At 60.6% G+C, this 13234-nt stretch overlaps 1 protein-coding gene across 1 annotated transcript; it reads left to right on the forward strand.

Annotated features, from left to right (window-relative positions):
• The first annotated feature begins 4144 nt into the window (after positions 1-4144).
• On the forward strand, positions 4145-12324 carry LOC130477782 (D-beta-hydroxybutyrate dehydrogenase, mitochondrial-like). The gene is made up of 6 exons (XM_056849843.1): positions 4145-4205; positions 4580-4743; positions 8220-8330; positions 9371-9512; positions 10526-10678; positions 11855-12324. The coding sequence occupies exons 1-6, from the start codon at positions 4145-4147 to the stop codon at positions 12322-12324; spliced, it is 1101 nt and encodes a 366-aa protein (XP_056705821.1).
• The last annotated feature ends 910 nt before the right edge of the window (positions 12325-13234 follow it).

The following is a 13234-nucleotide window of genomic DNA, read 5'->3' on the forward strand; positions in this document are numbered from 1 at the left end:
GCCATCGAGATAGTGAGAGGCTCAGGCGCACACCCCTCCACGCTCACCTGGTGGCCTCAGGAACAGCAGGAGATGGCCACGACAGGGGGAAGGGGGGGAGCTGCGTCACATTCTTGGAGGGTGACTGGCCAGACAGCCCAAGTCTCATGAGCTCACGGAAAGGTCAGGGGGGAGAGCGCTCGAGCCTGCCTTCTCCTGAGTCAGACCCTTGCAAGGTCAAGGTCAGAATTGCCTGCTTTGACTGGCAGCAGCTCTGCGGGGCCCCAGGCGGAGGGAGGCCCTTCCTGCCCCCTCCTCCTGGGCCCTCCCCATGGGAGATGCTGCCGGGGATTGAACCTGTGACCTTCTGCATGCCCTCCCTGCTGGAAAAAGCCCCCAGACAGCTGTTTTGAGCCCCAGGAGCGAACAGGGAAGGCTCTTCTATCACTCGGGCAGCAATGGGCATCGTTTAAGGCTGACCTGGGTCAAGTAGCGCTGCCCTGCCAACACCCAAACCCCTCAGGACAGAAGGGCGTAAGAGGGCGATGGGTCATCTGAGTGGTGGGCAAGACCCCTGAGGGGCTGTGGCTCCACAGCAGAGCATCTGCCTGGCATGCAGAAGGCCACAGGATCAATTCCTGGCAGCTCCCCTCTAAAAGGGTTAGATGGTCAGGGGTGGGAAGACCTCAGCCTGAGACCTCGGGGAGCCACTGCCAGCCTGGACTGACTGACCTTGATGGGCCGGGGCCCGGGGGGGGGGGGAGCCGTCTGCTTCCAATCAAGGCAGCTTCGTGTATTCAGAACGGCTGAGAGTTGGAGGGGGGGGGAGAAGAGGGGCCATGCTCAGTGGTAGCACATCTGCTTGGCATGCAGAAGGTCCCAGGCTCAATCCCTGACAGCGTCTCCAGTGAAAAGGCATCAGGTAGCAGGTGATGGGAAGGGCCTTTCTAAGAGAGCGGCTGCCGGTCTGAGCAGACAAGCCTGACCTTGATGGACCGAGGGGGGTCGGTAGGAGGCCGCTTCCTGTGTTCCTAGGCTCATCCCTCCTTATGCACAAGCCCTTGGGCTGCTGCTGGGTGCCCTCTCTCCTGCCCTGGCACCTCCGGGTGACCAGCCTACAAGAGGAGCGACGCTGGGCTGCCCACCTGGCTGCAGCTGGAGGAAGGGGCTTCCCCCCCCCCACCCCCCCCCTCATTTCTAGCTGCTTTCGCCCTTGGCAGGGGCGGAGGGGCGGAAGCAGGGCTAGGGGGCTGCAGACCAACAGCCGGGCCTCCTGTCCTTGTACCCCCGCCCAGACAGACACGCCGGGGAGAAACCGGTTCTCCCTGTTTTCCGGCTGATGCTGGCTCTGCCACCAAAGCCGGCCCCCCCTCCCTCCCAAAGCTGATTCACCAGGCCTCCTCCTCCCCAGCTGGCCAGGCAGAGGGCGGGGGCGAGGGCAAGGGCGGGGGGGCCTTCTCCTCCTCCTCCTCCTCCTCCCTCTCCCCAAGGGCCAGCACTGCAAGGCACCCCGTCCCGGGCGCGGGAGTCGGGAGGGAGTCAAGCGTGCAGGACGCGGCGGAGCCGCTGGCGGGGGGGGGTGGGGGGAGGCATAGCCGGCTGCTGCACCTGGCGGGGGGGGGGCGTCCTCCGCTGTCCCAGGCTGAGCCTGTGGGGAGGTGGGGGGGGGAGGTTTGGGGGAGGCTTCCTGTGGGGTGGGGGGGTGCAGGCCAGAGGCGGTGGGGGCCTCACCCTGGCCAAGGGAGCAGCCACCTCCTCCCTGGGGCTCCCCCCCCTTACCTGTCCTCCACGCCCCACGGGGGTGGGGGGTGGGGGTGGCGTTTCTCTCCCCCCCCCCCATCCTTTGCCTAGAGGGACCCGCTGAGTTCTGGTGGGGGGGGGGCAGGCCCGCCATTTTGCTGGGATCTCCGCCCCCCCAACCCCCTGGGAGTTGCGGCCTCCCCCCCCCCCAAGACACACACGCACACACACGCACCGCTGCCTCCGGGCGGGGGGGGGCGGGGGGGGGCAAAGGCGGCCCCGGCGCGTGAGGAGGCGGCGGGGGGGGGCGGCTGCTGGCGAGGGGAAGCGCGGCCGGCAAGGTCAGGCGGCGTCGGGGGGGGCGCCGCTCCCCCCATCTCCCCCCTCCCCCATCTCCCCCCATCTCCCCCCATCTCCCCCCATCTCCCCCCTCCCCAGCGCCGAGCCCCCCCCCCCCGGGACCGAGCGACCTACCCGAGGCCCCCTCGCTTCGCTTCCCTTCGCTTCGCTTCCCGGCCTCGGCCTCCTTCGCGGCCGGCGCGGCGGGCGGGGGGAGGGAGGGGGGAGGGGCGGGGGCGGGCGGGGAGGCTCGCCTGTGACGCAGGAGGCGGGCGGGGGGGAGGGGGCGCCGGAGGAAGTGACCTCAGCGGCCCCGCCCCCTCCCTCCCTCCCTCCCTCCCGCGCCGGAGCCGCGCGCGAGATGCGGGGGCTGCGCGGGGCGCCGCTGGCCGGGGCGGGGGGGGCGGGGCTCCTCCTCCTCCCGCCGCCGCCCCCCGCCGCCGCCGGGAGCCTCTGGCTGCTGCTGCTGCTGCCGCTCCTGCTGCTGCTGCTGTGGCGCCGCCGCCCCCCCCGCCCCCCCGTGAGTAGCAGCGCGGCGCCCCCCCCCGCCCCCCCCACCCCGGCGGGCAACCTCACAACAGCCCCGCGAGGCCGCTCGCCCGGGGCCGGCCGGAGGCGCCACCCGGCCCCCCCCCGCCTCTGGCCAGGGGGGGGAGGGGGAGGGCTGTTGCCCAGCAGCATCCCCTGAGCCTCCCGAAGGGAGGGGCAAAGCGGGGAAGGAGAGGGAGAGAGAGAGAGAGAGAGTGCTCCTGGAGCTGGAGGCTCCGCTTGGCCCGGCACTCCTGCCGCCTGGGGGGGGGGGCTGCAGCCCTCTTTCCCCGACACGCGCCGCCCGGTGGTCTGCCCGGGAGGCGACCCCACACCCACCAGCCCCTCCTGCCTGGCTGGGATCCCGGGGCGCGCGCGCGGGAGGGGGAGGGGGGTCGCCACGAGGGGCTGCCCCCCCCGCCCCCCCCCCCCGCCCCCCGCCCCCGTGGCCACCCCGCGTCACTTCAGGGCCACCGAAGACGAGGCTCCCAGCAGAAGGCAACGATGCGAGCAAAAGAGGGGGGGCGGACCCTCCCGGGGAGGCCAGGCCGCCCCCCCACCCAGCCCCCCTGGCCGGACCTGACCCCGACCCAGGGGACCTTCTGCAGGCCGCTCGCCCGCGCGGCTGGACGGCTCCCCCCCCGCCCCCCACACCCCCCCCCCCGCAGGCAGGCAGGCCGGCCGCGCACATGCAGTGGGGCTTCAGCTGTTGGGGCGGGGGGGGGGCGTGCGGGCCCCCACACTCCTTGTCCAGCTGCTGCTGCTGCTGCTGCGGGGGCTTCTCCTGCCGCCGCTCGCCCACCCGGGGCTGCTGCTGCTGCTGCTGTGTGGCCAACTTGAGCCGCCCCCCCCTGCCCCCCCCCCGGCCCCAGCTTGCGAAGGAGGGGTCAAAGGCGGGATTGCGTGTCCTTTTCCTCTTCTTCAAAACCGCCCCCGAAGGGGACAAAGGCCCCCTCCCCCTCCCCTGCCCCCCAGCAGCACCTGCCCTGTTTCTGGGGCTGGCTGGCTGGCAAGGACTCCGTGTGCCCGGGGAGAATTGCCCGTGCCCGTGCCCGTTCTTCCACTCGGCCCAGGGCGATGCAGGGGAGAGAGGCGCCAGCCCTGCCGGGAGAGCGGAGCCCTTGGCCGTCACGCCCGGCCGGCCGGCCGATGTATGTATGTCCCCCTTCCCTGTGGCCTTGACCTGGGGGGCTCGTGCAGGGCCCGCCCTCCGCGGGCAGCTGCTCCGGAGCCTTCAAGCCCCCCCCGCCCCCCCCGCCCAGCGAGCTGCTCTCCCCCGGGTCCTGCTCAGCCCGTTTTGCCCGGCGGCCGCGGCCCGACCCTCGTCGCCCAGCAAAAACCTCTTGCGGGTTCCGTTGCAGAACGTGTGCGCACGCAGGCAGGGTCGGTGTTGAGCGGTTCCCGAGCAGGGGGTGCTGCCGGCTGTGGGGACCGGACCTCTGTCTGACCCCAAACCAATGAGCCAACCTAGGGGGGAGGGGAAAAGACCCCCCCCTCCCCCAATCATTGAACCGAGTCTGGATCAGAGAAGGTTTGTCCCCCAGAGCTGGAAAGCGCCATGGCTCCCGGCCTGGACATGAAGAGCCCCCCACCCCCGCCACACTCTGGGGCCACAGCCGGTGCAGCCCCCTCCCCGGCTTCTAAATGACTCCTCAGCTCCTTCTATACTCCTGTGCTGCTGTGTTCAACGCAGACGCCAAAGGGACCGGGGTAAGGAGTCGGACGGCATGTCTGACCCATGATCTGATCTCCTGCCGTGCCGTCTTGTCCCAAGACCGGCTGGGGGCAGGCTGGCATTTGGGTCAGGACCGCGGGGGTGGATGGGGAGGGCAGCGTTGAACCCCTTCCTCCTGTGAATAAATTGGCCCCCGGAAGGAAAACCAGAAACCTCTGCTTCCCCTCCAGCCCCCCTGAGTGAGGCGAGGGGTTTGACGTCTGGTCCAGCAAAAGGAGGGGTTTTTTTGGAGATTCTGGAGGAACTTGTGTCACACAGGACGTGGTCAACATGTGGCGCGGCCCCCGCCACTCAAGGCCATCGGGCAGCCTGGGCCACTCGAGAAGGACTGGGGCTGCCTGCCCACCCTCCCTGGCAAGCAGGCCTCCCGGGTGCGGCCCCTCTTGCCCTTCTGCCTGAGCCTTCAGGACAGCTGCGGCGGAGTGCGGAAGGGGCTGAGAGAGAGCTGGGGCGGGTGGCGGGCTCAGCTGGGATCCCAGCGGCTTGGGCTGCCCAGCGTGACCGAAGGGAAGGGTCATCTGTTTTAACAACTGCAGCCGTGTCCTCAGCGGGCCTGAGGGAATGACCCTGGCCAAGCGTTCCTCAGGGCTGGGAGAGTTTTACATGCTGGAAGAGTCAGGCAGACACTGCCGGGAGGGGGCCATAGCACTTTCCGGGGGGGGGTTCTCTGGGGATCCGGGGTGGGCCAGCAGGCCTGCCTCGGTGCCCCCACCTGGAGATGAGCGAATAAAGCCAAGACATTATTCAGCTCAGGTCTCTAACTGTTCTCCAAAGGGAGCCGACCTTGGGACTTCTCTTAGAGAAGGGGGGTGTTTGTCAAGCTAGTTTGTGTGTGTGTGTGTGTGTGTGTGTTAAGTGCCGTCAAGTCGCTTCCGACTCATGGCGACCCTATGAATGAAAGTCCTCCAAAATGTCCTATCTTTGACAGCCCTGCTCAGATCTTGCAAATTGAAGGCTGTGGGTTCCTTTATTGAGTCAAAGCTAGTTTACCCTGTGAAAATGGGAACGGAGCCACTTTGCGGAGGCGCTCTGCAGCACCCTCCCGGCCTCGCTTCGCTCCCGATTGCGGGGCTGCCCAGGAGACGGTGTTCCGTCCGGTGCCTCGTGGCTTGGTGGAGGAAGCGTCGCGCCCGGCTTCTTTGAGCCATCAGTGCTGATCACAGGGTGACGGCCGGCTGAGCCCTTCTTTAATTCTTCTTAGCTGGTTGCTGTCACTTTATCTGTTAAAGGTGTCATACAGAGCTGATCGGGATGTTGTTGAAGGGACTCTTAGGAAGAGGATTCTAGGCGAGGTATTGGTGTGGGTGTGCGCGCTGGCCTCCCCGTGCTCTCTAAAGCATGGTTTGAAATCTGATGTGCTTTAAAGCCCGTGTATTCGGCTACACCCGAGCAATGTTAGGAGGCCTGGTTTTCCTGGCATGTGGTTTTTCAGTGCTTAAAAGGCTAATTAGCACGGGCATTAATTTTGCTCTTTAGGAGGCAGCTGGAGACTCTTGCTTCAGGCTGCATTTAATTAAAAGGAGTCCTAAATTGTGACTTTAAAATGTTGGTTTTTATGTTTTTTAAAAAAGTTTTAATGTATTTTATTGGCATTGTAACCAGCCTTGAGCTCCGTTGGAAGAAATGCAGCTAACAAATATTTTAAGTAAATATTTTTTTAAAAAATTGTCTAAAAAATAGCCGTGTCTTTTTTTTCAATAAATGATCATGAGCTCACTTTTCTTCATCATCATCATCATTAACCTTTATTGGCATGCCAGAGAACAAAAATAAAACAACAATATACCTCCAAGGGACAATACATATAATTCACAATTCGGGTTAATAAAACTTTTCTTGTTCTTTAAGAACTCCTGTAAGCCAATATCTTATTGTTTGAATCCAAGCTTTAGTGGTAATCAAGTTTTGTCGGATTTCGAGGCAAATTGTAAAATATGAAACACATTTAGGTATCCCCAGTATTTGTCTAAGAAATATGGCTTGGATGTTCCCCATTTCTTGATTAAGGGCTCCAATCCATAAAGGAACACCAAACAGAAATTGGGGGAGTATTTTTATGTTCAGGATTTTAATCACTGCGGGGACACATTGATTCCCTTTCGCGTAAAAAAAATTGCTTAAGTTGGTTTAAGGAAATCCTTGTACCTTTGTGTTATGTCGATGTACAGTCCAATTGAGGTTATAGTTATAAGTAATCCCCAAATACTTATAGCTTTTAACTTGTTCAATTGAATCCTTCCCAATATGCCATTGATATAAAGACCTTTTTAGAAAACACCACGACCTTTGATTTGGAGGGATTAATAGAAAGTCGGTTCAATTGGCAATAATTGTTAAAAGCTTCTAAATACCATTGTGTGTGTAAAGTGTAAGTCGGCTGCGACTTGACTACACACCCGTGACAAACAAGTAACCAGAATGAACCAACGTAGCATTTATATAGTTTAAGAATGTGTTTGAGTATAGAGTAAACTCTTTGTGGTGTTTGAAGTTATAACATAAATCATTAGCCAAGAATGTGCACCCTTACCAAGTGGGGTGGGCAGCTATTGTTAGGAGTAAAAACCTATAAATGTGGGAAGCTGAATTGATTGGGAGCTGCTTCTTGGAAGGGGCTTCTTGCTCACGACCTGCTTATCTTTGGGTAAGGTGCTTTTATGGACCCCTGTTTTCCTTTAATGATCTATATAGAAGTAACGGACGGTATTATGTTCTTTTAAATTAGTCAGAGTTAAAGATGCAAATAACGAAAGGATAAAATGGAAATAAAGATTCTGTAATGGTACCCCAAGGAGCCCCATGGTGCAGAGTGTTAAGCTGCAGTACTGCAGTCCAAGCTCTGCTCACGACCTGAGTTCGCTCAAGTTGGTTTTAGGCAGCCGGCTCAAGGTTGACTCAGCCTTCCATCCTTCCGAGGTCGGTGAAATGAGTACCAGCTGGCTGGGGGTAAAGGGAAGATGACTGGGGAAGCACTGGCAAAGCACCCCGTAAACAAAGTCTGCCTCCTAAATGTTGGGATGCGATGTCACCCCATGGGTCAGGAATGACCCCGTGCACAGGGGACCTTTACCATTTTTAATGGTACCCCAGAATGAACCGGAAATGCTGCTGAGGTGTTCCCCTTGCCAGCAGAGGAATGATCTGAGAGAGGAACAGTAGACATCTGTGGCTTCTAAGTGTGCACCCCCCACCCCACCCCCACTATCTGAATCAGGCCTGACCAGAGTCATCTGGAACAAAGTGCAGAGGCATGCGCACTGGCCACGGAGCATCCACACCCCGCACATTTTCCTTTGCCCACCCCCACTTCCCCGACATTCTCCCCCAGCACTGCCAGAGGGCGTTTGGGTTTTAGCCTGACTTCCTCGCTGAGATTCAGGGCCGGGGGGGGGGGGGGGAGTCAGTGACTGTCTTTGCGCTCATAGCAGAAGAACACTGGGACAGATCTGTTGCCGCCATAAACGCCTTTCTGCAGAGTCCATTTCTGAGATTGTGGCCATCACTCTCGGTCACATTGCTCCACTCCCGTGCAGTAGCAAGGACAGATTTTTTCAAGGCCCCTTCTGGGGGGCGGGCTGGGGCAAGGGAAAAGGTCCCTCCGGCTGCCTCCTCTGCAGCTGAGTCTTCCCAGCAGAGCCTCCTCGTAGGATCGGCCTCCCAGGCCAGGCCGAGTGGAAGGCCACAGAGACATGCTGGGTGCTTGTGGGGGCACGGGGAGGGGGGGCTCTTGGGAATTCTGCTGCTTAAGGGCACAGCCCTTCTGGGCTGGCTCAGTGCTGCTGCGGCCAGCGCAGGGGCTCCCTTCTGGCGGGCATAACGGTTGGGTTGGGCTGCCTGTGGCTGTACCCCTCCACCCTGACTCTCTGAAGGCGGCAGTGGTCTTTGTCCCCTTGTGCAGGTGGAGGGGAAGGCGGTGCTCATCACGGGCTGTGACAAGGGATTTGGCCACGCCTTGGCCAGGCACCTGCACGCCAAAGGGTTCACCGTCTTTGCTGGTTGTTTGCTCAGGGTGAGTACTGAAAGCACCACTGACCCTGCTTGGGGGGGGGGGCACAGGGAAGGGAGGGGTTATGATACCCATCTTCAAGTACTTGAAGGGCCGTCCTATAGAGGAGGAGGGTGCCGAGTTGTTTTCTGTTGCCCCAGAAGGTCGGACCAGAAACAACGGGTTGAAATTAAATCCAAAGAGTTTCCGGCTAAACATGAAGAACTTTCTAACAGTCAGAGTAGGTTCCTCAGTGGAACGAGGCTTCCTCCAGAGGTGGTGAGATCGTGAGAGGGAGGGGGCACCTTGGCCATCTTCTGGGCATGGAGTAGGGGTCACTGGGTGGGGGTGAGGGAGGTAGTTGTGAATTTCCTGCATTGTGCAGGGGGTTGGACTAGATGACCCTGGTGATCCCTTCCAACTCGATGTTCCTATGATTCTATGAGGCCGCGAGCAAACGTGGGTGCTTCTGGAGAAGTCGGCCTTCTCCCCTTGGTCTCAGCTCAAGCTCCCTCCCGGGGGGTGGGGGTGGGGGTTGAAGAGCAAATGGAGACGGGAGAGTCGCAGGCTCTGCTCTGGGCTCATAAGAGGAAGGGCAGGATGAAAAGGACGCGGTCCTCCATAGGGGTCTCTACGAAGCCCCCTCCGCAGTGTAGCCTGTGGGCTTTGCGTGCCGAAGGGCTCTGGGTCCCTCGGGTCTTGGTTCCTCCGACCTGTCTTTGACTGAGGCAGTCAGGTGCCAGGTGCGAGGGAACTAATTTCCCAGGCGCGCTGGGCCCTGGCGTGGATTGGGACTGTGGCGTGGGGAAGAGGGGGCTTCAGTCCCCCCCCCCTGTCCTGTTCTCCCAGCCTGAAACAGCCTCAGGAGGAGTTCTTTGTCCTGTTGGAGAGGGGAGCATGGGCATTCCCCCCCCCCCGGGGGGGGCATTTTATGTGGCAGTGAAATTCTGGGCCCCCAGGAAAGCTGTCCTCTCTGCCCTCCTAAATGGTCCAGCTCAGTGGATCTGGAGGGCCTCCCTGGCAGGGTTTGGGCAGCATCTTCTCTCCCTGCATGTGGCGGGCAGGACCACGGAGGCGAGGGGGCCAGGGAGCTGGCGGGCCTGGGGCCAGAACGCATGAAAGTCCTGCAGCTCAACGTGTGCAGCGAGGAGGAGGTGGCGCGTGCTCTCGAAACGGTGCAGAAGACCCTCAAGGGACCGGATCAGGGTAAGTGCTGAGTCCCCCCTGCTCTGTGGCCCTCGAGTGGGGGTCCAGGCGCAGCCCCTCCACCCAGGGCCAGCTGCGCCCAGAGAGTCTTTGGTGCCTGCCTGGCCAGAGGGGGCCTCTTGCGCCCGGGGCCAGCTGGAGCCGTGGTCAGTCTGGCTGGTGTGTGGCAAAGCAGTGAGGTGGCACGGAGGTTCAGTTGGGATGGGAGGCCAGAGGCAGAGTGGCCGGCCCTTTCACCCCAAGGGGCCCACCCTAGTTTGGGGCACAGGCTGGATGTGGTCCGCGCAGTGGTGCCGGCCCAGGGGGTGTCCTTGTCTCTTTTGCCCAAGGGGTGCGGCTGGCAGGGGATAGAATCACCTCCAGTCCGGTTAGCTCTGTGAAGAATCCCCTTCCTTGGCCCCAGGACTGGTTGCCAAACTGAGCTGGAGCCCCCCAGGGCGGCTGGGGTCCCACATTCTTGTGGGCAGAGTTACGGTGAGGACTCCAGGAGTGGGTGTGGGCCCTGCTGCATGGAGCGCCAGGCAAAAGGCCACCTGCCCACTACCTGTGGGGCCCGTCGGGGTTGGGGTTTCCTGGTGCATTTAACACAGTGGGGAGGGGGCGATGCCTGGGCTGGGGCGTGGTCGGTCGGTGCGGGAGGGGATGTATAAAACAGCAGAGCTAAGAAATGGGTCTGCTGGCCTTTTGGATTCTGCCGGAGGATGTTTCCATAGAACGTTCTAGATTGGCTGGACAAAAGAATCCCCCCCCCGCCCCCGCTCTCCCTTCCCTGGGCCTGGGCCTCAACCCAGCATCCCGTGGGCACGCTCCCCTGCGAGGCCCATCAGTTTCATCAGGGGCAGCGCAGAAGGGGCCCCCATCAGATGGGTCCACCCACCCCCCTCCCCGGGGGGATTCTGGCCGTTCTGGAGGCCTGGCTGGCCTCAGCCTGAGGTGCTGGGGGGAGGCCTGGGCGGGCTCCGGTCCTCTTGCACAGAATTCCCCCGGGATGTTTCTTCTGGGTTGCTCGGCAGGTCTGTGGGGCCTGGTGAATAATGCGGGGGTCGCCTCCTTTGGGGACGTGGAATTCACCAGTCTGGAGAAGTACAAGGCCGTGGCTGATGTCAACTTGTGGGGGGCCGTCCGGGTGACGAAAGCTTTTCTGCCCCTGATCCGCCGAGCTAGAGGTACGCGGGGGGGGGGGAGGGGGTGTCTGGATCCAAGAGGGCGCTCAATAACCCCTCAGCTCCTGCTGTGCAGGTGGAGTGGAGGAGGAGCCAGCGTCTGGCTGCCCTACCTGGGCCCTGCCGCAGGGGCGGCTGCCGTCTCCTGCTCATGGCAGGCGCAGGCATAGCCAGGGTTGCTGGTCCACGCCCCCCTCCCCAAACACAGGTCCTGAGGAAGAGGGATCGTCTTTGTGCCCAGGCCAAACAATGCAAAGTAGTAGTCGTCAAATTTAGTAGTAGTCATCACATTTATTGTATAAGACCATAGGCCATTACAATATAAAAGAAATATAACAACAATTTTAAACAAATATCATTTTAAAAAATGCGCCCATGACTATGCAAAGCGTATATACCTGCGGATTCTCGGTACAGTTTGGCAATTTCAACGGCCACGTGGAGTATCTGGGGATGGAGCTTGGCTAGAGGGGAGCTCTGAGGTCCAAGCTAGACGGGATCACCCGGGGGACTTGCGGTCAAAGAGTAGCTGTGAGCTCCCTGCGGGGAGTCAGTCCCAAGTGCTGAAGGGGTCATGGTTAGGATTGGGACCAAGGTGTGTAGAGAGGAGGGGCTTCCCTTGAGAAGAAAGGCCGGGAGCTGCAGAGAGCACTCCACAGGAGCTGACCTCAGGCTTCCAGCCACCCTCCTGTTATCTCACCAGGTACAACAGATAGAAGCTTATTTCCACCAAAGTTTAGGGCTAGAAATGGCATCTCACCACCGGAAAGAAATGAAACCTTGTCACAAAACAGCAGCATTTTCTAAAAAGCCCCGAATCATTTTTTTTTAATGCAATAGCCTGAAACGCATTAAATCCCTGGGTGCCAGGTGGCAGCAGCAGTTAGAGGAGGGGCTTTCTGGGCACCACACCGTTTAAGGCCGCCCCTGGCCTGAGACTCTTGCCAGGGATTCTCTCGGAAACCTCCTTTCTGAGCCAAGGCTCTGGCCTGGGAAACGTACAGTGCCATAGAAGAAGAGGGTGGCAGGAGCATGTGCAGAGTGCTCAGCCCTCCTGTGTGCCTTGAATAGGGAGAAAGGCTCCCCCAGGCAGGAGGGATTCAGCAGTGGCGCCTTTGGCCAAGGCGGGCGTGGTGCTCCTGAAGCTGCCCAGGGTGGCACTGGCTCTGTCTGTTCCAGGCCGGGTCGTCAACGTCAGCAGCATGCTGGGGCGCATGGCCAGTCCACTGCGCTCCTCTTACTGCATCTCCAAGTTTGGGCTGGAGGCCTTCACCGACTGCCTGCGGCAGGAGATGTACCGCTGGGGCGTGGCGGTGGTCGCCATCGAGCCGAGCAACTTCATCGCTGCCACGGGCATCCTGACCCGGGAGGCCGTGGAGTCCCAGGCGGAGGAGATGTGGCAGCAGGCCAGCGAGACGGTCCGGGCCGATTACGGCGAGCCCTACTTCCTGGAGCAGGCCCAGCGGATGGAGGCCTTCGTCAACAGCGGCCTGCGGGACGTGTCTCCCGTCCTCGAGGACATCACCAGCGCCTTGACCTCCCGGCACCCCTACGCCCGCTACAACCCCATGGAGGCCCGGTGGTGGGTGCGGCTGCAGGCCATGACCCACCTGCCCACGGCACTGGCCGACTGGCTTTACATCGACTAGCCTTCAGTGGCGGGGTGGGGGCTGTGCCACGGGACCCCCCACACACACACACACGGGACCGAATGCCCTCCTTGGATTTGCCTCCGATCCTCCTCCTGCGCTGCTGGTCAGGAGTCTTTGCTTCCTGTTGGAACTGATTTTTATGTCTTGTAATCCCCCTTGAGTCTCAGTGAGAAAAGCAGACTATAAATGAAATAAATAGTTTTCAAAGATTGATTGGAACCGGTAGAATTTTCTTTCTGCCTCCTTGTCAGGACTCGGTTTCCCCTTGTCCGCCCTGAGCCGCCCCCACTACAGTGGTCAGGCCCTGGCGGAGGAACTCGACAGCACCGCCCAGCCACGTCAGTGAAGACACGCAGAGCTGGCTGTCAGCAGCAAGATAAATGCCCCTGCAAAATGCTTTCCCAGCCTCCTTTCGCCAGAAAGATGCCACTTGGATCCCTGCCCTTTTGCGATGCACTCAAAGAAACATGGAGCTGGAAGGGACCTTAAGGGTCATCTAGTCCAACCCCCTGCACAACGAGGAAATTCACAACTACCTCCCTCCACTCCCCCAGTGACCCCTGCTCTAAGCCCAAGGCAAAAACCCTTCAGGATCCCTGGGCCAATCTGGCCTGGAGGAAAATTCCTTCCTGGCCCCAAAGTGGTGATCGGCACTACACTGGGCATGTAGGATTGGGCCACGAGACCCAAACACTGACTCATCCCTTCCTCCCCTCCCTCTCATGATCTGCCTAAATTCATAGTGAGTCACAGAATCAGCCTTGCTGTCAGATGACCATCTAGCCCAGTGATGGCAAACCTTTTAGAGACCTAGTGCCCAAACTGCAACCCAAAACCCACTTATTTATCACAAAGTGCCAACATGGCAAGTTAACCTGAATACGATTGCTAACTCCAGGCCGGGAAA

Source organism: Euleptes europaea, chromosome 5 (genome assembly GCF_029931775.1).
Source record: "Euleptes europaea isolate rEulEur1 chromosome 5, rEulEur1.hap1, whole genome shotgun sequence".
NCBI lineage: Eukaryota > Metazoa > Chordata > Lepidosauria > Squamata > Sphaerodactylidae > Euleptes > Euleptes europaea.

Excerpts from the sequence above, each read along its gene's own strand:
- LOC130477782 (XM_056849843.1), top strand. The coding sequence starts at position 4,145 with ATGGCTCCCGGCCTGGACATGAAGAGCCCCCCACCCCCGCCACACTCT. Across the intron at positions 4,206-4,579 it reads ACACTCTGGGGCCACAGCCG|GACGTGGTCAACATGTGGCG; the intron begins GTGCAGCCCCCT and ends TGTGTCACACAG. Across the intron at positions 8,331-9,370 it reads TTGCTGGTTGTTTGCTCAGG|GACCACGGAGGCGAGGGGGC; the intron begins GTGAGTACTGAA and ends TGTGGCGGGCAG.